The sequence below is a fragment of the Simochromis diagramma genome, unplaced genomic scaffold, assembly GCF_900408965.1.
Source record: "Simochromis diagramma unplaced genomic scaffold, fSimDia1.1 OVJJ01000284.1, whole genome shotgun sequence".
In the NCBI taxonomy this organism is placed as follows: domain Eukaryota; kingdom Metazoa; phylum Chordata; class Actinopteri; order Cichliformes; family Cichlidae; genus Simochromis; species Simochromis diagramma.
Window position 1 is genome coordinate 1,148,459 of NW_024386871.1, and position 27,991 is coordinate 1,176,449.

General features: G+C 41.0%; 2 protein-coding genes and 1 non-coding gene across 15 annotated transcripts in view; 1 reads left to right on the plus strand and 2 right to left on the minus strand.

Moving 5' to 3' along the window:
• gpc5b (glypican 5b) overlaps positions 1–14,195 on the minus strand; it is a 54,428-nt gene extending 40,233 nt beyond the window's left edge. For both annotated transcript variants that reach the window (XM_040031507.1, XM_040031506.1), the window contains exons 1-3: positions 13,895–14,195; positions 11,802–11,963; positions 6,895–7,442 (exon numbers count right to left, since the gene is read on the minus strand). In XM_040031507.1, coding sequence (XP_039887441.1) covers positions 6,895–7,442; positions 11,802–11,963; positions 13,895–14,072 — 888 coding nt within the window. In that variant the 5' untranslated portion in view covers positions 14,073–14,195. The remainder of the gene's footprint in view (positions 1–6,894; positions 7,443–11,801; positions 11,964–13,894) is intronic.
• Positions 14,196–15,064: 869 nt separating this feature from the next.
• Positions 15,065–15,137, minus strand: trnam-cau. Its single transcript has one exon. It is a non-coding gene; the product is annotated as a tRNA-Met (tRNA).
• A 501-nt stretch (positions 15,138–15,638) lies between these two features.
• Positions 15,639–21,700, plus strand: LOC120733385 (histone-binding protein N1/N2-like). Of its 12 annotated transcripts, none has more exons than XM_040031509.1 (15): positions 15,639–15,819; positions 16,219–16,263; positions 16,359–16,472; positions 16,728–16,808; positions 17,090–17,196; positions 17,496–17,774; positions 17,962–18,029; positions 19,241–19,311; positions 19,440–19,513; positions 19,601–19,789; positions 19,995–20,167; positions 20,249–20,326; positions 20,416–20,487; positions 20,940–21,071; positions 21,491–21,700. In XM_040031509.1, exons 1-15 carry the CDS (start codon positions 15,782–15,784, stop codon positions 21,527–21,529), a joined length of 1,560 nt encoding a protein of 519 aa, XP_039887443.1. In that variant the 5' UTR covers positions 15,639–15,781; the 3' UTR covers positions 21,530–21,700. The 12 variants fall into 12 exon arrangements, with proteins under 12 accessions (XP_039887443.1, XP_039887444.1, XP_039887447.1 ...); XM_040031510.1 differs by having other exon boundaries at positions 17,496–17,771; XM_040031513.1 differs by having other exon boundaries at positions 17,496–17,771; positions 17,980–18,029.
• Positions 21,701–27,991: the final 6,291 nt, after the last annotated feature.

Consider the following 27,991-nt stretch of genomic DNA (forward strand, 5'->3'; position numbering starts at 1 on the left):
TTTGTAACTGAGCCAACTTACAAGTTCAGCAGGGGATCAAATAATTACACTGACCAGCCATAACATTATACCCACTGAAATGTGAATAACACTGATTATCGCTTCATCACAGTACCTGTTAGTGGGTGGGATACAGTGTATTAGGGAGCAAGTCAACGTTTTGTCATCATAGTTGATGTGTTCGAAGAAGAAAAAAATAGTTAGGCGTAAAGGATTAGCTTTATATGGCCCAAACTGTGATGGCTAGGTGTGCGGGTCAAATCAGCAAGAGTGGGAGGAAGTGCCTTTCAGTTCAGTTCAATTCAATTCAATTCAGTTGTATTTACACAGCGCCCTCCCATTCTACTTTTAAATGCTCTAAGAACAACACGTAAGCCTGCAGTGCCTGTGCAAAGTGCTCTAATAGGGGGATATGGTACCATAAGGTCATTATGATAAGATGGGAACTGATTATTTAAGACCTTGTATGTGAGGAGCAGGATTTTTAATTTAGTTCTGGATTTAACAGGAAGCCAATGAAGGGAAGCCAATACAGGAGAAATCTGCTCTCTCTTTCTAGTCCCTGTCAGTACTCTTGCTGCAGCAATTCTGGATCAACTGAAGGCTTTTCAGGGAGTTTTTAGAAAAACTTTATAATAATAAATTACAGTAGTCCAGCTAAGAAATAATAAATGCATGAACTATTGTTTCAGCATTACTCTGAGACAGAATCTTTCTAATTTTAGAGATATTCCACAAATGGAAAAAAGCAGTCTTACATACAGTATTTATTTTACATTGAAAGACAAAAGAGTAACAATCTGGTTAGATACAATAGTTCTAAAATTTTTATATCCCAGTACAATGACCTCAGTTTTATCTTAATTTAGAATCAGGAAATTAGAGGTCATCCCGGTATCCTGTCTTTAAGGCATTCCTGCAGTTTAACTAACTGGTGTGTATTATCTAGCTTCATGGAAAGATACAGTTGGGTATAATCTGCATAACACTAAAAATGTATGCTATGGCTTCTAATGATACAAGGTTCAAGATTCAAGGTTACTTTATTCATACCCGTAGGTAAATTTGCTATACAGAAAAATGATAGCATGTGGCAGACACATATTTGGTAATTAGACAAGATGACTCAAATCAAAAAACAGGTCTTATTATGTTTAGTGACGGCAGCAGGAAGAAATGTTCAATCGGACATAAGACTTCTCACACCACTGAACAAAGTCATCAATGACTGGACTATGACTAGTTTCACCCCCTTTCAGTAAGCTGACAATAACAGAGTCATCTGCATATTTAATGATGGCCCTGTTTTCATATCTGCTCTGACACATGTTTGTATAGAGAATGAACGATAAGGGCGATAAGACGCACCCTTGGGGAGAACCTGTCGAGGAGGACACTGGGTCAGACAGAACCCCATTTATTTTCACTCTTTGTGGCCTATCAGTTAAGTCTAAAACCCAGCCCACCAGGCTTTTCCTCATTTCAAACTGTTCTAAAAGTCTTTTGATTAAAATATAGGGCTGTATTGTATTAAAAGCAGAAGAGAAATCCATGAACAGAAGTCTTGCAGAAGTCCCTTTACTCTCTACATGTTTAAGACTCAGATTAAGTAGAGTCAGAAGCTCGTCTTCCACTCCTCTATTGGGCATATATGCAAATTGCATTGGATCCTGATCGTGACAGCTGATGTTCAATCTCTTCCATAATCACTTTTCTGGTGATTTTTTTCAAAAACCTTAATCACGACTGAGGTAAGGGCAACAGGCCTGAAGTCGTTTAGAACTTTTGGACGACTAGATTTAGTGAGTGTAACCACGACAGCGTCTTTTCCAAAGAGAGGGCACATTACGTATTTGCAAGGATTTATTAAAAATAACCTGAAATATAGAATTGAGTTCTTAAGCACAATATTTAATTAGGCGCCCACGAATGTTATCAGGACCCTGGCTCTTGTTAACATTAACTGTATGAAAGGCCTGAGATCAGTGCCGAGTATCTTTCAGTTCCAAAATATCCTCGCTAAAATCAGAAGAACTGAAACCAGCATAAAGCACATTCAAGGCGATTGCAAAATCTCTGTCTGAATTAAAGCCGTCAAAAATGATCTGACTGCTGCTCTGGGGAATTTGCAGCCTTGCTATACTTTTTCATACATGTCCAGGTAGACCCAAAATCTTTTGCAGCAAATTTGCATTCAAGAAGATTTTTGTAGCTCTGTTTTGCTTTCAGGATCTTTGGTGGCTGTCTGAAAGTCAGAAACAGCCCCCTCTGTCATGGTCCTGGGTAGGGATGGGTACCGGTATCTGGCACCGGTTCTGACATAAACGGTAGTAACCAGACCGAAAAGCAGCGCACATTTCGGTGCTTTTTTTTTCTTCCCTGAGATGTCATACACTTTGGATTCCAGCCAATCATTTTACCTTTGCGAGCGTAGTAGGCGGGCCCAGGTACGTACGTTCTTTTAGAGCAGAGCTACAGATTAAAAATGCCCAAAGCGAAGCGGTCAAAGTCTGGCTGTACTTCACAGCAAAAGATGCAAACTCAGCAGCCTGCAACCTCACACCGAGCACATCTACTGCGGGTGTGGTGCCTGTTATCGGAACCGGAGTTAGCAACATCCCCAAGAACCCGAAGAGGAGAGTCCTGGCCCGTAGCCCTGCCAGTGTAGCAGAAATGATGACGGATGATGATGCAGCAGCAGCCGTTCTTCTCTGCGTGAGTAGTTTAATGTTGTTCGTGTGTAATTTACGTTGAGTAGGCTAACCACGTTATTACATTAATGCATGTAAGGTGAACTAGCAAACACCGTTGTAGTTACATGCGGCTGTCTTCTTGTTTGATGGCAGATGCTCCCTTCACCCTGGCCAAAAAGGCTAAAATGACCAAAGAAAAAGTAGAAAACAGCTAAACATGAGAGGTTTTTGGACAAAGTTTGTGTTTTTTCCATTGATTAAGCACTGCTTCCAGCCAAGAGTGATACCATATATGCCCCATAGCTGCAGAAAAGGCTAAGATTGTTATCTTTTTACAAAAAACAGCTGAACATGAGAGGTTTTTGGACCAATTTTGTGTTCTCCATTCTTTAAGCACCGGTTCCAGCACCGGTTCCAGCACCGTTTAAGCACCGGCACCGTTTCAAAAGTACCGGTTTGGCACCGGTATCGGATAAAACCTAAACGATACCTATCCCTAGTCCTGGGTGAGACCCAGTGTTCTGTGTTTAATTTATATTTCTTGATTATTTGCTATTTGTGATTTTAGATTAAATGAATTTAATCAAATTTTGGAGTACGCTGGAAGCTAGGCTAAGTGACCAGGAGGGAAGATCAAGATGGAATAACGTAAGAATCCAAGGTATCACAGAAGACCACAGCTGCATGTGTGGAAAGCATATCAAAAGAGAAGCTGGAAATTTGTCAGACAGTTGACCTGAACATAGAAAAGGCACTTTGAACCTTGTTTTTAAAGTTACCAGCATGGGCCCGTCTGTTATTCATAGTGGTCAAGTTCACCAGCTTTAGAGCCCAAGAAGATGTTTTGAAGCTGGCCCGACAGAAAAGAAGGTTTTTATACCAGGAAACATGACTAAGCGAGATGACTCAGGAAGCCTTGTTGGGAAAATACAGAAGCAAAGAAAGCATTAAGCGAGAGGAAAACTACACTTCCAAACTCCCTTTCCTGTGAGGCTGAGAGTTTTCTTCACGGGAGTGTCTTAAAGCTCAGCAGAAGAAGTCACCAAGGATACGGCTCCCGTTGGGCTCCCTGTGATGGTACACAATAAAATGAATGAATCAATGTGGCTCACACCATGAGCTTTGAAATCGACGGGCCAACCAGCAGAAACCCATCAGCAGGGATGAAAAGCAAAACTGGTCACTTTCAGAAGGCAAGAACAAAGAGATGCTCACTATGTAGACCAAACGTCCCATCGTACCGTGAGGTAACAACATTACAAAAGCTTCTCTTTTCTTAACATTACGTTATGTCCTCTGATCCCTTATAGAGACAAGATCAGTGACTATAGGACAGATTCAGAACACACAGTGGAGACAAGTATACAAATGACTCTTTGTGATGATGTCTTAAACAGAGACACAAAACAGAGATGAGGCAACAATCGCATTACTGTGCATCTGTGACTGCTGGACAATAGTGATCACACAGTGCTACTTAGAAGACTCTTTAATGCTAAGACATAAGTATTCTTGTTTTACACACACTGGACTATGAATGTGCTAATGACTGCATGGACCAATTTATACGTGTAAACGAGGGCCCTCCGTGAGCAATGCAGTATTAGAAACTGCCCAGCATACCGTTGCAGTACCTCCGAGGTCACAACAGAGACCTCAGAACAAGAAGACCTTTTGATATTTATCTTCTACATGTAATTTTTTATATTTGATTAGCTGAGGGGAAGGTTTTTTGCAAACATGTCCTTCGTTGTAATTATATAATGGAGAAACAGACAGCTTCAGTTAGTCTAGTATCATACGATGTGAAGGCTATTACTAACTAGAGGAAAAAAATCGGTCCAGCATAGCATTGTTATAGTTTGCAAAGCATTATTGTCTTTGTCAATACACTGACACCAAATACAGATTTTATAAAATAAATTAAAATACTCATCACCAAATACCATCACCACAGGGCTAATCACCAAAATCCTAAGATAACATTAGCCGAACAACGTTACATTAAATCGACTCAAATGGAAACCATCCAACACTGGCCACATTTAGATTACCAAATCTATCTTATAATTCAGAGCAAGCAAATGGCTCAGTCAAAAAACAAATAGGACGGCAACCTCCTTTCATTTACAACAAAACTGGTGGCTTCTTGGTGATGGCACTGAATTCTGTGACTGATTCGAACTTGTGGTGACTAAGTAGCTGCCCACAGCTTGAGGGTATCGCACATTCACCACCACTTTTGATCTTAAGACAATTTCTGCAAACAGTTGCAATCTGACTGGGACTGACAGCAATCGCTCGCAGTGAGGTTATTAAAGGTTTAAGTGATGAATGTAGAGAATCTGGTGATTCCCAGTAAAGAGAAATAAAAGGAGAAAGGACAAAGCAGGCATAGTTTTCATACAAGAAACTCACTTATGAGACTCAGACCATACCAAAGTCACAAGTGTCAGTGACTTTAACTGAAGGTTGAACCCATACGAGGATGCATCAGGTATTTCTTATCACCAGAATAATCTGTGATGTGTGGCATGAATTAAATGATTAAGGATATTGAGAGAATTGGGTTGTGCTGAACTGGGGTAACGGATCTCCCTCACACTCCAGTTTATTTGGATTTGGGGAATTCAAACCAACAATAATAGATTTTCATTTAAACAACCACTAACTCCTCTCTCGCTGAAAACATTTAATTGTGTCCTTCAGACCAGTGAAACTCTCATGGGAATCGCAGTTATAGCAAAGGATGGGAATGCTTTAATTATAAACATGTCAGTTTTGAACCAGGACTCTAATCTCTTTACTTCAATTACAGCCAGAAGATTAGAAACAATACTTCCGCATATCATTCCATCAGATCAAACAGGATTTATAAGACAAATATAGGTGTAACACAATATTAGGCGGACAATACCAATAACACAATACATGAAAAAGTACTGAGGCTAATTCAGGTTCTGATGATCTTAATGGCTTATAAATCAGTCCCAGTGGCAAACACATTTCTAAACTATACATCGGATTGCAAGACTTAAAGGGGATACATAATGGAAAACAGGAAAAACGGGGATTTTATGTTACAATTGGAAACAGGAAAAGAAACAGTGGAAGGTTAATTATAAAGTCCTTCAAGGTTATGTGCTGGGACTAGTTCTATTTACATTATACATTCATCCCTTAAGTGTTATTATTAAAAGGCACAGCATTAATTTTCATTGCTATGCACATGATGCCCAGGTGACACACAGCAGAGAGCACCACATTCCCCAAAGTGCAATGGTTATACTAAAAGTTTATGATAAATTATACTAACGACAGCTGCCTTTTATTACAACAATCCAAACGCTTTCCTGCAGTTGCACAATTTCTGTAAAAATAGAAATACCCTGCCTCAGGGTGATGCTGGAAAACTAACTCATGCATTTATTATTTCTAAGCTTGACTGTTATAACTCATCATTACCAGGCTCTTCTGAAAGCTTCCTGAAAAGCCTTCAGTTTAACAGCAGCTAAACTGAATGCGAGAACATATTTTTCCGTACTAGTTTCTCTTCATTGGCTGCCTGTTAAATCTAGAATATACAGACCCCCCCTTGCTAAGTTTAAGATTAGGCTTACACTAGGTTTGTAAACTGTTGGGAATCTTGGATTGACTATGCATCATCATTTGGATCAGTTTTTATGTAATCTGATAATCATTTGAGATGATCAGATAATCATTTCCACTCCATAGTTGGTGAGCTACTCAAGCTTTTGGGATCTTCATTACTTAGAAGTACAGAGGTTAAATCCACATTTGCCATAAAAGAAAATAAAAAATATAATGTGAAGCTGGATTGTGGAGTTATGAAACACAACGTACATTTTTGGATCCTAGAAAAAGTTTTCAACAAAAAGAAAAAAGCTACCAAAAAAAAAGGTTCCTCCTGCTGTTTTCTCTTTAAGTTTACTTACTTTTACAGCCTTTTGTTGCCCAATATTGTTTGAGATGTGTGACCAAATTGAGCTAATATGAAAAAGTAAAATGTCACACTTTCCATGCTTGACATGTTCTCGATGCTCTGTTGTGAATAAAATATGGCATCATTGGTATTTAGTTTTACTTACATTCCAGCAGCGTACCAACTTTTTTCGAACTGGGGCTCTAGATAATAGGCGAAGGATGGGTTTTCTAAAATAGTCAACTTCCAAAAACTTACCAGACATCCTCTCATGATGTTGATACACAGTCCAGTACAGGGCCGTATCAGTGTGAGTCCTCTGCAGTGGGAACAATACTGCATCCTCACTAACCCTCGCAAACAGTCTCTGGATAATGTCGCCTTCTCGGTCGCGTTCACAACCTCTCCAGCCAATCTCAACAGTCGGCTCAGCGCTCGACCCGGCCCGAGTGCTCGTGACAGGCTGCTGACGAGTAGGCGAGGATGAGGTCCAAATGGGCTGACGTCCCGCCGTGTCATGCGCAAGCAGTCATCGTGACTGGTTGAAAGGGAGGTATAGGTACGGACTGACATTTGGCCTATACCAGGGTTGAGCAGGCGGCGATAGACCAGTGGGAAGAGGTCATTGTAGAATCGACGCACAACACTCTCCAAGGAGGAATTAGAGTCTCCAGAAAGGTGCCGTTTGATGTCAGTGAACAGCTGAAACACAAGAGGGCGACAGTCTGACGCCAGCGCGGAGTAGGCACTGTCAAACAGAGTGCTGGTCAGATTGGATGTAAAAGAAAGTAGCATCTCAAAGTGTTCTGGAACGAGAGAGAGAAAAGATGGAAAGATTTTTGTTTTGTTAAATTTATTAGCCGTGTGCACCTGAGCCAAACATCTATGGAGCTATCAAAGATAAGGGTTAGCAAAGCTGTCTAGATATGCGAGTGGTCTGTTTAAGGACCCTTCATGTTGCTGTCCCAAGAAAGATTCAAGCAGCAGCATTTCTGTAAGATGGCTTTTTCATATACAGCAATTAGTTGTTGTTATTGTGATCATTCTCATCAGGGAAGAAAAAAGTCAAGTGTTTGTTTTAATCATTATGCAGAACAGTTAAGTTAAAATAACTCTATAAGGATGTTTCTGTTGGGCCCATGATTCTGTGTTTATCATGGCCCCAACAGAAACATCCTTATAGGGTTATTTTAGCTTACAGACTGATCTTCCACTTGCCACTGGCTTCTTCGATTATTTAGGTCTTCTTGCGGCTGGACTCCTCCATACTGGATGCCTCTGGGGGCTTAACACTAAAATAAATTCACATCATTTCAAAATATACGATGTTGCAGGTATAGGTTTCTCTAACCGCAAAGAACATGTCTAACTGTCCTTGAACTGACTTCATCAAAAATAGCTCAAACTTAATTCATCCCTGAGCTCGTTTTCACTACCCTGTTATCTATAGTCAGGTGATAATGAGGGGCCCAATCTCATGATCCACTGTGTTTCCCATGTCAGGCATGGGCTAATAAAGAGGACACCACCCTGCCCCTTTTACAGGGGCCGTACGCCTGCGGTGTGTGACAGTGCCTTTACTTTTGAATCTTGCCTAGTAAAAAGGGTGATGTCAGTGTGAAGGCATCCGGATAAAGACGGAGAGAGAGGGAGAGGAAAGCAACTGGATGAAAGAGAATATAAGGGAAACCTTTTTATGTCGCACTTTCACAAGTCACTCTTTCAGCCACTGTGTATGTCGCTCTCTGTGCGTGTGCGTGAGTTCACATCGTAACAGCTTTGTCATTTGCAATCACAGCCGCAGCCACCCGACTCCTCAAGTGACGGCAATATATGCTGTGGTCAGTTAAGGCGATGAACACATTTGAACGGCCTGGAGGCAGCGTAGCGGCAGTGGCAGGCCTATTTAGACAAAAGCACTGAGTGAGAACATTTCACTTGCATGTGTGTGCGTGCAAAAGCCACTCAAATACAGAGGGCATCAAGTGACATGGCAAAGTGTGCTCACGTGGGGTCATGTGATTAGCTTTTTAGCCCCTGTGATTGGACAACAGCTGCGATGTGAAAGGCAGGACACGAGGGTCTTACAGTGCCAGGAGAAACACACGCAAGCATGCAGACACATATCCACATGCACACACACAGACACACACACACCAAAGTAATCCAGAGTGTGTAAATAGAGCCTGACTACAACTGCTCTGGGCATGTCTCAGTTTCTCCAGTGGGCTATAATCACTGCACTTAAGAGAGGGGGTCCTTTGAGACTCTGCTCAGCTGTTGAGGGACACTGCTGTCCTGCAAAATGAACTTAATTAATTAAAGGGTTGGTTAACCAAAAACATACCACAAAAATCCCTCATTGGTCCATAAAGATGTTTGGGTGTATCTGCACAAGTTTTAGAATAACAGGTTGTCAAACAACAGACACCTAAGCATCCATGACACTGTTTTCCAATTTTGTGGTTAACCCCCCAAAAAAGAGTGGCTGAAAAGATCATTTGACACTTAAAATAAACACATGGGACATATACACATTAAAGCACCAGGTCTAATGATCCTAATAATCACAACCCCAATAAAGCCCAAGTTAGATCAATGAATGGCTAAATAAAACCTACGCTTCTCATCACCCTGTCAAAGAATGCCGGCTTTCCACAGTTTTTCCATGTTTCTGAATCTTATTTATTTCCAACTGTGCTGGGATAACTACAGTGATTCCAGAACATGATAGGTCTGTGGGGCTACTGAAGTCCTGGCATTAATGAGAAGACGGTTTGTGCAGCAAACTAAACTTGTCTTCTCTTATTTGCTCTAGTTGCAGCATACTTTGTCTCTTGGTGTTTGGCATTCATTTTACCCATGGATGGTTCAGCCATCCAGTTGAAACTGAGGCTGGGTGTATTCAAATGTAGGGGGGGGATAGAGATGGAGCAAAAAGAAAACAGGTAGGTGTTTGCTCGTCTGTCTGCTGGGTTTCATCAGTCCTACCATTCTCCTTTATCACCACAATGCATGAGCGCATACACATAGAAGCTACATGGTCCCTCCTGCACACACACACACACGCACACATGCACACACATGCTTACACAAAACGGTGAATAGCAGTGAGAGACAAGTGGACAAGCAGAGTATTCTTCCTCCTATTCAGAGCAGGCCGTTAGAGACCGGCTGTTGCCCACAGCAACAACACTTTGCCGCGGATACGTACTGAATGTAAACATTCTTCGTCTCTCGCTCTCTCATTGGCCAAGAACAAAACCTGATTATTGCAGCGACAGAGACAGACAGACGGAGAAAGAGAGCAGAGAGTTGTAACAAAGTTTTCCGCTGCTCCCTCTGAGAGTTTGCTCTCTCAAAGACTCAATCGAACATCAGTTGTTTGTTTGGCTAGCCACTGCGGCGCCTCACAAAATAAACTGGCCTCACACCACCACCCTGACACAGACTAGCTATTTCGTGATGAACGCACAAAGTGAGAATGGCAGAGGGGGGTACGGGCTCTCGACAGACTTGTTAAAACATCAAAATCACAACTGCTATTAAAGTCGCTTTGGTGGAGGCCCTTTATTTGTGCTTGTCAGTCATGAATCGAGGAGAGAATGAATCGCTGAACAGGAACCTGGGCTTCATGCTGAAGGAGGGGTGTAGCTAAATACTGCAAGATGTATTATCCTTAATGTGGAAATATTTTTCAGATTTTTATTGTGGACATTTATACTTTGTAGCGATGACAGGCAAATAACCACAAGCAATGGAAAGTTGTGAATATAACTACTCTCAAGTTTGAGGCGAGCAGTTGAGGCAACTACCAGTAGGAGCAAAGAAAACACATGATGGATTCATGTGCAATCAGTGTGATTGCAATAAGCACTAGAGATCGACTGTCAGCTACAAAGCAATGGGAAGCTGATAATTTAATTCACATGTGAGGGGAGTTTTAGTCCTTAGGTTTAGTCTTAAAATAAGTTGCATATGTACAGTCATCCAAAAATAAAGTTTTCTCAGGACTCTATGCATTCCTGTGAAACTAAGTGCACCCCATGATCCAATAGCTATAAAACCACTTTCAGCAGCAATAACTTAAAGTAATCATTCCAGTACGACTTTATCAGTCTCTCACATTATTGTGGATGAGGTTTGGTCTCTCTTTGTTTACAAGGTTGCTTCAGTTCATTGAGGATTGGGCATTCATTCGTGCGCAGCTCTCTCAAGGTACCACGGTGTTTCTATCAGGTTGAGGTCTGGATTTTGACAAGGCCATTACAACACCTGAAATCTTTTCTTTTTTAGTCATTCTGTTGTTTGGGATCATTGTCCTTTTGCATGACCTCATTTAGGCCGCCAAACCTAAGCTGTTGAACAGATGGCCTCACATTTGACTCCAGGATAGGTTTGTATACAGAGAAGGTCCCGTTGCTGAAAAACAAACCCAAATAATTACCCCTCCACCACTGTGTTTGGTTGGTATGAGGCGTTTGTGTTCATATGTTTTTGTTTTCCATCACTTTGGTCTTATCCCAGAAGTCTTGTGGTTTGTTCAGATGCAATTTTGTGAAGTTAAACTGTGCTGCCATGTTCTTTTTTGGAGATAAAATGCTTTCTCCTGGCAAACCTTCCAGACAAGCCACACTTGCTCAGTTTTTTTCTGATTTTACTGTCATAAACTTTAGAATTTTAAATGCCAACTGAGATGTAGCTCTTGCATTTTTGGAGCTTCCTTAAACAAGGGGTGAATTTGCTGAGACATCCACAAGACTGTGGCATTTTATTAATACACGCTTGAATGCTCAAGACCAACGAACTTCTGCTTTTATTGAGGTGCCCACGCTTGCTGCTGATCAGTTAAAGTGCATTTGATTAGCAGGACCTGGCTGCTACTTGCACTCTTAATTTCTATGGAAGCAGTAAGAGTGTGCTTTGTTTTTCACAGTTTGTCAGGACTGCAAAAACGTTCTTTTTCATGACCGTACACATCCTCCAGCTACACCGTTCTCCAACACTAGTTTTGTCTTCACTAATGCAAGTGCCTTGAGGCAACAGTTTTTGTGATTTGGAGCTATTTCAATAAAATGTAATTGAAATTGAGTTAAAAAGGAGAAATCAGTATAGTTTAAGAATTATTTTAATTGTATGAACTCAATTCAATATCCCTCCCTCACCTTGGTACGCCTTGATGTGTCCAGCAATCAGGTACTTGAGTTCGAAACTGTAAGATCGCATCTTCTGCTGTGTTTCACTGCGAACAGCTGCCATGTAGCTGTCCTCCATCTTACTGGTACAGCAGCTGGGCCCAGGGTGGACACACACTCGGAGAGACTCATCTGAAAGACAGAGGAATTATATACCTTAAAAAAAAAAGGCCTGGATACCAGGTCCAGGGCTTTTCGGGTCACAGAAAATCGTTCAACACTCGACCTACTATACTACTTCAGCAGTTTGCAAATTTCTTATTGTTCATATAAATATGAACATATGTGAAAGACAGAGAATGATTTGGGGCTTAGCTCAGGAACTTTCTGCTACTAACTAAAGGTCTATATTTTGTCCACATTTTATCATCAACAAACTTTATTAGCCAGTCGATTAGTAAATCCAATCGGTTATTTAGAATTTAAAAGTATGTGGTGCACAGAACTTTGTGACCTCAAAAATGCTTTGCACAACGGGCCTGGTGGGAGGTGACATGATGACATGAGCAACGAGTGAAACTTCACCACTCACACCAATGTTTGTGCATTTGCGTGTGTGTGAGTGTGTGTATGCGTGTGCGTGTGACTAGGAGCAGTCTAACTTTGACAGACTACTGTAAACCAAGCTGTCAAGCAGCTGACTGAGATCAAGGGGTAGAGAGAGATGAGGGGAATGGACTGTATGCAGCGCACAAACACACTCACACACACACACAAATAACAAAACAGTGCCAAACCTTGGGTCATTCACAGGCTGATAATAGAAGAATTTTGGTAGTGTTGCATTCAGGGTTTGCTTTTTGAAAAGCAGGTAAGTTTGAAGCTGCATGCATCCAGTATTGATCTCTTTCACCTTTGCAACAAGATTTGAAACTGCCCCAACAAATAACCACACCAGAACGGACTGAGCAGGCATGATTCAGCAAACCGCGCTGACTTATGTTCTCGTCGTAATACAAGGTCTGCTTGTTGATAAATTTTCAGCGCTTTGAGCTGCACTGCACTCACCTGTAGATGCAGTTTAGTGTCACACAGATCAAAAGATGGAACCTTCACAAATCTGCAGTAAGTGGATCTTTATGCTGTTTTAAGCTCTTTTTAAAATGCATTATTTTCAAATTGAACTATGGGCGTTTAAGGGCAAATACTTTTAGTGGACAGTTCAGCTGAAATTTGAAGTTTAGGATGTGGAAGCAAAGATCACTGACAAGCCTGGTCGGTTGTGCCTTCATGCTGGCACATGTGACTGACATCTTCCTCAAGCTAATCTATTAAGGGTCACACCAGATCACTGAACAAGAAGAAGAAGCACCTTTGCACAGACATTTTCTGCAAAATACCTATAAATAGTAATTACTGTGTTATTAACCAGTGGTAACCAGCAGGGCTGGTAAAGACAAGTACAGCTTTTAGGTGAGGGTTATAAATGGTCAAAGCATAAGTTAATATGTCTATAACAATGTTGATTGCCAGATCACACTTTGCGTTTTCTTGGAGAAATCTTAGTGATGAAGATAGTACACATGGGAATGTCATAAAATGTGAACGGTATAATACGCGTGCGCGGACACACACACACACACACACACACACACACACACACACACACACACACACACACACACACACACAAGAATTTAAAAGGGAATTTATATTTAGAAAACAAATAGGTGATGCAAGTCCTCCCGAGAGGACTTTATTCATTTATTCATTTCTCAGCAAACTTGTCTACAGAGATGATCCTCCCTATTTAAAATGCGGCCCCTCATAGTGGTCATAACCATTTTGGCTAAGTTTTATTCACGCTGTATTCACGTGTGCAATCATAAGTCTAACAGCAATAAAACAGCCAATCAATGTTAGGCTGTATCAAGACAGATTACTTAATTATTAGGTTCTTTAAACAGATGCATGCAGGCAAACAAAGCTCTGCTCTGGCCTCATTTATAAAAAGCTGGAAAAGTTTTTATATATCATGTCTTTCTAAATTAAAGTATAATATTTTAATAAATCCAAGTAAAGTTTTCTAAATATAATAGTTCCAAAGGGATTGACTGACTGACCTGGTCCCGGTCTGTCTGGCACCAGCTCCACCGGGCCTATTTGGCGCATCATGTAGGCTGTCTTCACCTCATGACAGCTGTCTGCATCGGCTGATCTACCGCCAGCCTCCGGTAGAAGAACAAAACACAGCAAAATTACCCAAAACAAGTCCACGTTTTGAAAGGCTGCACGGAACATCGCAACATGTCAGAGGGAAGTTAGAAAATCTGGACGGTTATTATGAATTCCTGAAAGTCGCACCGTGCAGTGTGACCGAAAACGTCATCTGCAGCCACTAAGTCTGTCTGCAGCCCAGTGTCAAACTCAGCGCCCTCCTCCCGCTCGTCGACTCCCTCTCTCGCTTTACTTCAATTACTTAATTACTGGCATGAGCGGCCCAATGCTTCCAAACATTGTTTCTGTGGTTGCCATAAAGCACTTAAGGAAAAAGCCACTTTAACTTGGCGTGCTTTAACGGAATAATTGGTTTTTAAAAAGTTTTCTCACATTTTGCTCATTTCCAGGGTCCACTTGCTTTTTTATTACTTTTCAAAAATTTATTTATTTTTTATTGTGGTTATATGTGGCACATTGCACAGCTGGCGTTTCTATAAATAAGATGCATTAAATTCAATGAATTTCTGAGAGCAGTCGAATGAAGTGAAGAAGAAAATGGGATTTAAAAGTAGAGCATGGACGCCACCTGCTGAGAACTTTGGGTCTAACAGCCGAAAAAGGCTCTGATTAAAGCAGATATTGAGCTATCTGACAATTGCATAAACTATACATAGAAAATATATACTGTATCCCGTCAGCTTACATTCTCTGTAATACAGGACTTGGTATTAAGCAATGCCATTCAAATGTCTCATTTTTTTTCTGTCATTCAGCTCCATATCTTGATCGGTGAAAAAAATGGTCTAAAAAAACTCGCTGTACACTTCACACGTGTTACTGCTAATTTTACTAGGAAAAATCAACCGTCGACTCTGAAGAGGCTAACATTACTGCTTTTAACAGTTTTAATTTGTATTTTGACTAAATGAAGAGGGAAACCTTTAATCTTAAGTTTCCTGAATATATGTTAAATTCTTGTTATTGTTTCTTTCCGTTTTACTAGTGTGACGACTAATCTTTTAAGAAACAAACGGCAAGAGGGGAAAAAACATTCAAAAAAGACGAAAAAGCAGTGCCCCGTGTGAGGCTCGAACTCACGACCTTCAGATTATGAGACTGACGCGCTGCCTACTGCGCCAACGAGGCCACACGAGAACCTGCGATACCAAAACATACAAAGGAAACACGATCAGCCCTAGTTTCACAATTTATTTAATAAGTTGAGATTCGAGTAGATGTATACACACGTCTACAGTAAAGGATAACCAGTACTACATGTCGTATTAGAAGTAACCTTGCATTGTCCTACATTTATTTTGACAAATGTAGGTTGTGGCTGTGTTAGCGAGCCAACTTGTAACTGTATATGACTAAAGTCTCTTAATGTATCTGATAAGGACATTTTTATTCATGACATGTAATTAATTGTACAGCCATTACAATTTCTAATTATAATTTTAAAATGTTACCACCCTCGCCCAGTCCCTTATTATTAACTGTAATAGCAGTACTACTATTATTTCTAATGCCAACGTGTCGTAGTGTTGTACGCTCATTTTAACCTTAAAAATTGTCTTTCCTATGGACCCTAAACGCATCACGATAGTTGCTACGGCCCCTTTAAATCCAATCTCCCGCGTTCCAACTTAAGCGGAAATAGAAATCCTTCTTTTCTCTATTTAAGCGCGCCAACAAAGGCTGTCCTATAGGGTCTGTCTGTACTTTATTCGCGGAATAACAGACCGTTGTTTATTGTCCTTTCCCGGCGTCTTTACTGCCTTTCTGAAGCTATGCCAGAGGAAACGTCCGTCGCGTCGAGCTCTGAGAGGTAAGAGTCGTTTGTCATTTTTCACTCAGGTCCACAATAACGTATGCAGGGAAAACACAGCTTGCTAGCCCTTAGCTGAATTACGCGGCGAACGTAGGCAAACCTTGATGATAGGTGTTGGATATAAGCTATTTTAACGATATCTCCAGAAAGTGATACTCTACAAAAAAAATAACTGCGTGCTTAGCAGTACTTCACGGCAGCTGCACACGTTGATAACATAACTCTGCCCTCATACTATTAAGCTAGTTGGCTAACAACTGTACGATGCTAACAGCAATGAGGCGTAGCTATCTTCGGGCATTTACTGAGTAGTGAAAGTTTGGAGCGTGGACTCTGTACTTCAGAATCAGGTAACTTGCATAAGCATTGACTGAACTTAAGTTTAAACTATTGCAGTGCAGAGGAGAAGCCATGCTCATCGACAGCTGCTGCAGCAGGCAGGTGAGTATCCAGTTTAATGGCAAACTGTTCCGCAACTGTTAGTCACTTAGAATCGTTTCAGTATAACTAACGCGAGTTTTCTGTCCCTTTTGTAGCTCAGTTGAAGTTCTGGAGGAGGCAAAGAAACTGATTGGCACAGGGAAAAGGCATCTGGTGATGGGGGATGTTGTTTCTGCTGTCAATGTTTTCCAGGAGGCCTGCAGCATGCTGTGAGTAGGACTTGATGTGAAACGCTATTGCTGTCACTGTACAGTTAGAAAGTGAAACTTGATTATGGATTTTTCTTTTCCTGCTGAAATGGATAGATTTCTGTAATATATTTTTCCAAATGGAGTAAGGTATTTTAATGTATTATTTCAAAGGATTAAATTTTACTTTAGCTTCATAACTACCTCACTACATTGGATTACAATTTTATTAAAAAAAACAAACAAACAAAACAACAAATGCATTTCTCCATCTAGGGCTGAAAAATATGGGGACACTGCAGATGAGTGTGGCGAGGCCTTCTTCCTTTGTGGGAAATCTCTGTTGGAACTTGCTAGGTTTGTCAAATTTCTTATCTTAAACATACTTCCTAAAAGCTGCACCTGTGAAAATAAAACAAAAAAAAAAAAAAATTATTTAATTTTTTTTTTTTTTTTTTTTTTTTTTTTTGTTGACACGGCATTATTTCAAAGGAATAATGTTTGCTTCTTAGCCTACAAGAACTCTTCATAGTGACAGTTTTTGGACACGAATTCTATTGGTTCCTTCATGAACTGCACCTATTTTTGACTTTAGCAATATTGTGTATGTTGGGTTGTTTTGTTTTTCATATAAATAGGATGGAGAACAGTGTCCTTGGTAATGCCCTGGAGGGAGTCCCAGAAGAATCAGAGGAAGAGGAGCAGCCCAGCAGCTCAAATGTTGAGAGTCCAGACAACCTTGATGGTCAGTATTTAGGTGCTGCAGTTGTTTGGTTTTTTTTTTTTTTTTTTTTTAAGCGCACAGATAATTTTAGCATATGTAATGAAAGATGGGACCTAAAACTGCCTTTGTTTACATTTAGTACTAGATTTCCAGTTAATGGACTTTTTTTAATATTTTCAGAGACTTTATTTTACATATCAGTGTCTTACTACAATTCCTTCTGCCAGAAAAGCACTCTGGCGAAATCGTCAGTAGAATCAGCTTGGTTATTTATAAATCATTATCTGAAAGATCAAGTTGTATGTGCCACTCTGGTGCAGAAAAAACAAGAGATGAGCTGCGACAGCAGGTATATGATGCAATGGCAGAGAAGGAAAAGGCTGAGGATCCACATTCTCCTGTGACTGGGGATGAGAAGAGCTTATCTCAGGAAACTGAGATGGATGGAGTTTCTTCTGTGAAAAGTGTGCAGGAAGGATCACTTGGAAAAGAAACTGAGATTGAACAGAAGGCTGACAGTTCAGAAGAGCAGACTGGCAGTGGGACTGGGGTGAAACCAGTGAGAGGATGTGATGAGGACAAAGAGGAAACGGAGGGTAGTAGAGCTTGAGTCAAAGAGCACCTTCTGGTGTGGATGGGTGCACAGTTGATATTTAAACAGTCCACTTTAGCAGGTGTCGCAGTGGTGAAGGGTGGAAATGCAGGCACAAATCTGTGGTGCACGTTTCTGACTTTAATACATGAGGGGATGTTTGGAACTTAAAATGTATAATTTTGCTTCAACAGATGATGACGACGATGATGATGATGATGACGACGACGATGAAGATGGAGAGAAAAATGGACAAGATAAGGTGAGTTCCTATAGAACTGTGCAATGAAGTAAATAATTTGCAAGCAGTGTAGCTATGTGTTTCTTTACTATGACATTATGATCACAAAGATCTTAATTCTTCTGGATTTTAACTTAAGAAGGGAAAAACATTTTCCTACAAATGCAGATATCAGGTGCCTGAAGTAGTTTGTACTGTAAATGGTCGTGTCCAAATTCATGGGCTGCATCCTCCTGAGGACCCGGCCTTCGCGGTCTACGTGGGCCGGGTCCTCAGAAGGTCGGGTAGGCCGGAAGTAAATGGCAGTGAAATTGGACGGTCTCGCCTTCAGATTAGCGTCACCACTGTCTCGGTGGAGTTTAATAAACTCTGCCGTCTGCTCCTTGCTATCTAAAATATAACAGGGCACTGGCGTAAATTCTCGACTGTCTCATACTTCTGTTTAATCAGTTTTCTGTTTGACGTTTAGTCAGCTGTGTAAAAACAAAGGAGGAACCCACCCGGGGGATTAATAAAGTTTTATTTTATCTAATTTAATCTAATAACTTTAATATCAGCCAAACCGATTTACTCGTGAACAAATAAAACACTGAAAAAAGCCCAACAATAACATTTTTAGGTTGTCTAAGTGACTTATATATTACGTTTAACCCGAGCAGCGAAAGTCCGCGGTGATCTGAAAATGATGTGCCGGGAGTTGTGCCGTTCTCGGCCGCATCAGTAACCCTCTATGCTCCCGGCTAGCTATCGAGCTGGTGGGTAGCAGACGTCTCCGAAAACGTCGAAGCACTTTTGCAAATATGCGATATCTTGATAAACAGAGCAGATATTTGATGTTTACACAGCTACTTTCTCGCCTGAAAATATGTTAAAAGTTTATTTTGTGACCCAGAAAAATTAGTATGAGTAATTTTAAAACTTGGTAGCGGCCGCCATTGTTGGAAACTGGAGTTTGGCTGGGCCGCGCTATGAATTCTGGGATATGGTAGGCCACGAAGGACACACCCGACCCATCCTTCAAATTCGGGGAAAACGAGGACTCATTTGTCGGCTGCATTCGGAGGAGTCTACGAATTTGGACAGCCTTCGGCGCGTCGCTATGACTTAATCTGTCTACAACTGCGGCCTCAGGAGGATGCAGCCCATGAATTTGGACACGACCATTGTCTGCTGAATAGTCATGATTGGGTGTTAGTGGCTATTGACCAACACAGCTCCCTCCCTCCTTTCAGGAAGAAGAGGAAGTTGGGAATTTGCAGTTGGCATGGGAAATGCTAGAAGTAGCTAAAGTCATCTACAAAAGGTATGGAATGATTTGGTTAAATGTGTATGAACATTTGCGCTTGCATGGTTAAATGAGTGGTTAGACTGCATTGACTGTTATGTGACAGCCTGAGGCCAGCTTACAATTTTAAAGCTCCTTCTCCACAGAAAGGAAAGCACAGAGGATCAGCTAATGGCAGCCCAGGCGTATCTGAAACTTGGAGAAGTCAGTGCTGAATCAGGTATGCTGCTGCTCATGCAAGAGGTAGACTTACTGCCCTTACAGTCTCCAATGCCCAAATCTCACTGCTTGTCACTCCCACCCATAGGTAACTATCCTCAGGCACTTGATGACTTTCAGGAGTGTCTTGCCCTGCAGCTGAAATACTTGCCTCCCCACATTCGTCTGTTGGCTGAGACCCACTACCATGTTGCTACTACGCTCTGCTATATGGATCAGTACAGCCAGGCCATCCAGCACTACAACAGCTCCATAAAGGTCATTGAGACCCGTTTGGGTAAGAATTTACTCCTCCCCTCAACTGAATATTTTATTTTTTGCACTTAATATATGAAATCCAAATAATGATTGATTTGTAGGTATGAAGAGCACTGCATCTCTGGGAGAGGACGCCCACTGAACACCAAAACATAAACGGTCCCAGAAGGTTGTAATTGTTTTGTCTTCCATGTTGTGACTTTCTGATCTGGTTGTTGGTACAGCCATGCTGCAGGAGGTGATCGATGCAGCCGAAGGCACGGATGGAGCAGCAGAGGAGAAAAATGAGCTGGATGAGCTAAAGCTGCTTTTGCCTGACATCCGGGAAAAAGTGGAGGATGCCAAGGAAAGCCAGAAAACAGCCAGCGCTGCCTCACAGGCCATCCAGCAGACACTAGTGGGTACACAGGATGGTGAAATTTGCACCTGGGTTTACTAGTTCAGTAGTCTTGAATTGTATTTGAATCTCCTCTTTCAGGGTGGTGCATCAACTTCATCAGCATTCCTTTGTGAAAATGGCAGCACTTCATCGGCAGCTTTTGCAACAACCAGTCAGGTAAGGGTACTGTATGGTGCCACGTGCTAAATAAAGCATTTTGCCACCTGTGTTACTTATTTGGTGGGATTCAAACTTGTGTATTCTAGGTTCCAGTTAAAACTGAGAGTGCCTCATCTTCCAAAGCGGTCTCTGACATCTCTCACCTCGTCAGGAAAAAGGTGAGGCTCTCTAATGTGTCTCTCACCCCCCCTTTGGCTTCTTCTCAGTGAAGAGGAAAAATGGACTTTGCTTTTTCTCATGCCAATCATTTAATCTGTGAAGGAATAAACCTTCAGCGTTGAATTGTACTGGGTTCAATCAGTGCATTGAAGCTGTGGCATGTGCTGCTTGTCTTTGTTGTGAGGTCTGTCTTTGCTGGTTGCAGTTGTAAAATTCATTTTTAGACTTTTCTGCAGATCAGTGGCAAGCCTGTGTGGTGTGGCTCCTAACCAGAGCTGTGTGCGCATGTAGATGGGGCTTTATGCTTGAAATTAAGCTTTGATTTGGCGTGGCTTGTGTGCATGGTTAAGTTATTTTCCTAATGACTGGTAATGGATCACTTCAATTTCGGTTTGTGTACAGAAGCCTTCAGTCTTCTCTTCCTCCCTGTCCTGGTTTTGTTTCTGCACAGAGGAAACCAGAGGACGAGAGCCCAGTAAAGGACACTGATGCTAAACAAGCGAAACAGGAAGCCACAGTTAATGGCAGCGGTGACTCTAGTGCCAGCAACGGCAATGGAGTCCAGGAGGGGAAATCGCAGGAGGCGAGTGATAGGCTTATCTCTTACCTTCTGAAGCAGGATTGCCCTGTGATACTACTGCTGTAGCTGGCTGGTGGCCAGGAGTCCATACCTAAATGTGGTTTCTGGTGGAACAAGAAGACTCCTTAGTTTCATAAAGGTTAAAACTGGACGCATGTGAGAACATGGACTGGGTCCTTAATTGAGTTGTAGTGAAGGAGGTTTTCTCGGTCTTTGAATGATTTATCCACTTAAACTACACAGCATCAATCTTGCTGTAGCTGAAGGCAATTTTGAACAAGTAAAATTCATGCTTTCTGTGAATATGTTTACCAAATGGAACAAGTGAATATCTGACAAACCTGCAGGTTTAAAGTTCTTCACTCCTTTGTCGCCTCTTATGTTAACATTCACTAATTGCGGTGTTTTTGTTTTTCTTCTAGTCTGCTACCCAGTCTGCATCTGTCGAGTCCCCGGCGTGACCGTCTTCACCTCTTTACTGAGCTCAGAAACCAGCACATCATGCCTGTCCAGCCCCTATACACCTTTCAGCACTCTTGTTTCTGTAAATAAGATCCATTTTCATAGATTTGTCTGTCAAGTTTTTGTATACTTGTAGTAAAAATAAAGAATCTGCAGATGTAACTATGCAATGTTGATTTCTTCAGTCCATTGATGTCACACCTGTAGTCCCTTCCAATTATTTCACATGAAAACATCTATGCACTTATGAGCAGATGTCCAAAACAACTTTTGGACTGTATAAATTATGTAAAGAACCATTTTCACAGAATCTTTCACCACCCTACATATTATTGTAAGGCCTCCCTATGAGAGTAAAGTAAGAGACAAAAGTTGAATCAATGCAGACAAGAAGGGGTGCTTTCTGTATGGCCATGTCTTTCAGCTCCTGACTGGCCTGGTATGTTAGGTGAAAGACTGTGGCATTAAATTCAAACATGAAGAGCCATCCTAACCTACCAAAACTGCATGTTTATATTTTGCCACTGCTGCAATTATTAGGCATTTCCACACTGCATGTCTCTGCCATTGACCAAATACACCAAATGTGCTCCATGTTTTTCACCTCAAGTTTATAAGGAGACAAATGATGAGTTGAAGTATTACTTGCTTCACCATGTACCTAAACAAAGAGTCTGCAACTTTAAACTGCTAACTGAAGAGGACTGAACACTTAATGAATATATGCTACTGCTTTTTAGCTGGGCGATACTTATTGGCACAAACTGTGCACTGGCGCCCTCTAGTGGCTGCTGTGGAGCTTTGAGGACAGACAGGAGTGTTAATGATTCCAAATTGGAGTGAAACTGTTCTTACGAGTAAAAGAAACATGCTATTTTCAAGATTAATTTGGGACGTGTATAATCAGCACCCATTAATAGCAATCTGTGCCAGGTGCTGGATGCAGTTTCCTGAAATTCGAGTACCCCTGCAGGTGTGCAAGTCTTAACATTTTATCTTTACACATGAATTAAACTCGGGACGAGTTACTGTTTTAATCATATTTCTTTTTAGATAAACACCAACGGCCTGATTGTTCTTGGCTCATCTGAAGCCTGCTGAAGTGCTCTACAGGTTATATTCAGTCATTAAAAAAAACTACAAGTCTCAGAGCATTACAAAAACAACAAATCATGATTTATGATGGCAACATATAATATGCTCTTTGGGTACCTGAACATTTGCTACCGGTGGGGGGAGGGTTATACCACGCTTACATTTTTTCTTTTTTAAATATTAATGTATATAATGGTGTGCTTCAGTCCTTTTGAAATTATTTCATGTTGTCAGCAAAAAGTGTCTCTAAACCAGGGTAAAAGGGGGTTGATATGACAGTATAGTTTGCAAGGGTCAGTCTGAAAAAGTTACAGGAAGGTGGTTAGAGGAGTTGCTGGTCCAAATTCCTGCTCGTTTGAGTAAACAGTTCAGCAACTCCCAACAACAGGTCGTAGACAATAACAAAACCAGCACTGCATCTATACAAAGTTATTTAGTCAGAAGGAAAAAGTGGCAAGAAAAGGATTGCTTTTTGTTTTACTTGAGAACTACTTAATAAAATAAATAATATAATATAATACATAAATACATTTAGTCTCACTATAGAGTTTTGAAATTTAGAATTACATCCGAAAGTATGTTTAAAGTAGGATAAATGTTCAATTTATGATGTAAAGAAAACATATTTGAAATTTGAAATTTAAATTTAGGAAGGTAGATGGTGTGAAAAAATTAAACTGACCAAACAGAGTTTGTGAATTCTTGTCACAGAAAATCACCAGCAATAAACTGAAGTTTAGTACTTAAAACTGTCCTGAATGACACATCTTTGTTCGTCTTTTGGATCTTTTGGAAATCTTAACTGAAACGGGTGCATGAATGGAGTTCTTTTTGCTGAAGCGGAGATAGAGGAGGTGGCATCCTGGGCTTGGGAGTTTCTTTCCTTCTTCTTTAACTTCTCTCAGTCTTGGCCTGCAAACTGGCAACCTGATGAAGCTTGACCCTTTAAATCAACACAAGCTCGGTCTCAGTCATTGGAGCTGTAGAACACACGGACACAAGGTGGCTGTAACTAAGCAGGATATGTATTTCTGTGACTAATTTCAGCAGCACTTTTATCACTCTAATCATGTCCCTGTAGCACTAAAATATCTTAACAGTGTGGCTCTTTGTCCAGTACTGTAGTTTCAAAACATTCCCTCGAGTTGACATAATCATGCTAACACCTGGTACTTGGTAATTCCCTTCCAAAAACTGACACATAACACTGCAGTAAATATTAAGGAAAGTGCATGTATTTCGCTCTGTACCTCAAACTACCCAAGAACAGATTTTGCAGAATTGTATTGCAAAAACCGCTCCACCTCCATGGCAATGCTTTTTCTTTTTGGCTCACTGGATCCCGCAACCTAAACCAATATCTCAGTTATATTCTTTGTTGCCTCTATACACAACTCTAATTTATCCCTGTTTTTGGGGTGTTAGAACTAATCACAGGAAACAAATGTTGGACCAGAATCTGATATCCATAAACTTCAAAGAGTAAATCACTTTTTAGAGTGGAAAAATCAAGCTGAGTAAACTTCATTGAGGCTTCACCGAGCACAGCTGTGTTGACAGAGGGTTACACAGTGATGAGCACTACATATTTTCTCTTCGTGATCACTCTGATTCTTAGTCTTCTTTCTGGCCATGGCGGTGGCAGCTGCTGGTGGTGGTTGATTTCTCTCCAGGCTTTGGGTGTTTGCCTGCAGATCAATCATCTGTACCACAGTGGCTGGATCTCACCTGCCTGCTGCGGGGCTCTGCAGCACAAACATGGTTTAACCTCATAAAAGGAAAGCTAATTCATATTCACACGTTTTGTTTTGTTTTTAAAGCAAGAGAAATGGAGGAAAACGGTTTCCACAGAAGAATTTTAGGTGTCATGATGCATCTTTTTATGCTGGAGGGTAATTGGTCGATTGGCAGATGCAGAGTCCTCTTGCACACTCAAAAAACAAAACAAGAACAAAAGCACTGTAACAGATCATTGAAATTAGATAATGCTGTGCCATTTATCGAAGGTTTCCCAGTCAGAATCCACCCTACTAAATTTAATTTAGTCTACCACAGACACCACAATGAGGGACTACCCCCTAATGAAATACATAATTGATGCTCCGACTCATCCAGTAGCTAGAAAAAATATTCTAGCTACAAAGAATATGCCTCTTGTGTGAAAAATACAATATGAGCAGTGAGTTCTGTTTGAATACTGTGAATATGTCCCTGCTCAGACTAACACATATCAAGTAAACTTTGTTACCAGCTGAAATGCTGTAGATTTGAACAATGACATAAGAGAAAAAAAAAAAAGCACAACAGGTCTATAGAGACATGTGGTCGTCTTTGGATAGTACAAAGCATTCAAAAGCATGAAGCGCCTTGAGGCGACTTATGTTGTGATTTGGCGCTATATAAACAAAATTGAATTGAATTGAATTGAATAGATTTCATCCCAGTCCATCACTTTGTGTTATCTATCATCTTATTAACATCTATATTATCTATCATTTATCATCAATGGGAAATAATTAAATACATTTTAATTTTTTGTTTTGTTTTTCTTTCAGTATTTTAAAGAAAAATTGATTAAATAAGTTGCTGGAAAGGTACCCTGTTACCCCAAGTGCTGACAGTCAGGTGCTTGATTAGCACCACTTGTGAGCATCGACCCTGCTACAGCGATCAGTAGGTGAGTGCTCCAAGCATGTAACATTTGACTGATCTGGATAAGGTTCATGTCATAAACCAACTTCAAGCTGGTGTTCTGCAAAACCAAGTTGGAGTTGCGATCTGGAACCGACTTCACACAGCCAATCTCTGGTCCCATATGGAGGAACGTTATGTTCAGTGATGAGTCCACATTCTGTCTATGCTAGTTGGATGTTAGGGTCACAGTGTGGAGAAGACGCAGAGACTGCTATGCTGATTGCCGCAGCTTCTGGCGTGAGGCAGCTTTACTGTAAAAAACAAGGCTTGTCATCATTGGGGACTCTGCAACCAGCGGCAATCCCATATCTCCACAACCTGGAACCAAATGTTGTTCTCCATGAGTGGATTTATCAGAGACTACCGCCAGTTTTTGGGAGTGAGAGGACAGAGTGGCCAGTCTGCAGTTCTGCCCTCAACCCCTTTGAACCTTTGTGGGATCAGTTTGGATGTGCCGTTTTTGCCAGAGCCACACTGGCTGACCTGGCGACAATTGCTGGTCGAAGAATGGGATGACATCCCACACCAGTATGCGACTGAGCTGATGACCAGCATGAGGAGCAGGTGCCCGGTTGCTGTGGCTCTGTGTGGTTCTTCCACATGCTACTGAGGCCTGTGCTTGTTAACTAAATATATACTTCAATGGACAATATCTCTTTTTTCTTTAATGATACAATTTAATAAACAACACAACAAAGAATAAGCTGTCTGACATTGCCAGAGAGGATCTGGCAAGTTTTTCATGGACGCAACCCCCATATTCAACTCTGCTGCTCAACCCACGTTACAAATGTGGCTCCATTTAAGGGGAAATAAACAGGCTTTCCAACAGCAAACGACTCATAGCCAATAAACATTGTTACAAGAAACAATCCACCAAACACAAATTTCCTTTCTTTTTGTGCTAATTTTAGTTTTAAATAGCTCTATAGTTTTTATAACTTTGATTTTCAGATCAATTTATTGACCTTGACAGAGAGGTCAGAGGTCAAATGTGACATGATACTTTAAATCTTTGTATGTTACTTTCTGTATGTAACATAACCAGTCTCGAGCAACTTCTGGTATTTTATTCCTCCACACCATCTCTGTACTGCTCCAACTGCTGGTTATGAGCACGTATCACGGCCAGTTGGCGCTCATGGACTGTCGCCATTTCCCTCATCTCCTTCAGTCGCTCACTGTGACCCAGCTGACGCTCGCTCGCCTAAGAACATGTTTAGAAACAGATGGATTTATGCACAGCATTAATTCTTCAGCATCTCTGAGCAGACTGATTAATCTCATTTGTCACCATCATTAAGATGCACTCATGTCTCGTACCATCTTCATCCAAAGTGACCTTTTACTTGTCTGACACCAAAGGCCCATGGCTTCATTTTTAAAGAGCCTTAACAAACTATAAGAAACACCAGCACTGATAGTATCAACACATACTTCAAAGTGTGTGTGTATTAGCACTTTAAAAGGAAAAAAGGTGTGTAGTATTAGAAAGAGGAGTGCCGCAGGAAACCACTGCTCCTTTTTGACCACTTCGGCAGTTTTTCTTCAGTCGGCATCCTCGGTTTGTGCAACAGAGAGTGAGAGGAGGGAAATCGTTTTGTAATTTAGTATAAAACTTCACGTACATATTAGCTTTACTCATTTACCCTAGTGTGAATTTGTCTGACTCCCATCAGAAGCAGCTCTCTCAGTGCGTCTTGATTGACATAATGATATTCCAGCATGAATATTTAATCAAAGCCCATAAAACGCCTGCAGTGCTGGATAAAATGACACAATAAAAATGCTCTTATGCACACAAAATACTGCTATGATGTCTTTTCCCCCTGATGGAGTCTGACGGATCATCCTTTGAATCTTTTTTCTTTTTTTTTAAATCTCTTAGATGTTGATAGCTGATGGCATAATAGGTTTGCTTGGGCTGCAGTTCGGTCACCTGATTGGTGGGGTTTTGTGGAGCAGCACCATCTGTCTGACCGGACACTGGTTTGCCTTCTGCTCTCGATGACTTTGGCTCAGCATCAGCATTTCTTCACCTGTTGTTTTTCCTTTGCCGAACTCTCAGCTGCAGACACAAAGATACACAAGCAGCGTCTCCCACGGCATCAGTTTCTACCAATGACACCTAAAATCATTTTAATAGAGTGGTAAAAAGATCCAGCCTTAGACAAAACTCGCTGTTGTCATCCTTATCTTGAGTAGTGACATAGTTGATAAATATTCAGCTGTAGTGCTCAGTTTATCAGCTACGTCTGTAAAACTGAATGCAGTCCAACCAGCCCTTCAGTGTCTTTGGAGCTTACACTGTTTGGCTTTGTAGTAAATCTAGAGATGCACCAACTCAGCTCTGAGGCTATAATTAGTGGTAGAGTTGCACAGGGATCCATTATTATCTCAGCTTTTACTAAATACCAAATGAATGCATTTTTAAAAAAATATTAAACAGTAACTTGTAAATAATAACTATGTTATAGATTGCAGTAATTGGAATCTTCCTTCTTATCTGGTGTCCCAGAAGGTGTTTTCAGTTTGACTTACTTACCTTGTTGACAGGCATACCTGCACAAAGTCAGGGCTCCTTGTCTGTTTTGGTTCCACACTTTGTGCTTTGTCCTTTGTGTCAAAGATGCCCTACCTATCTTAAAAACCTCATAGTATATAGCACATCA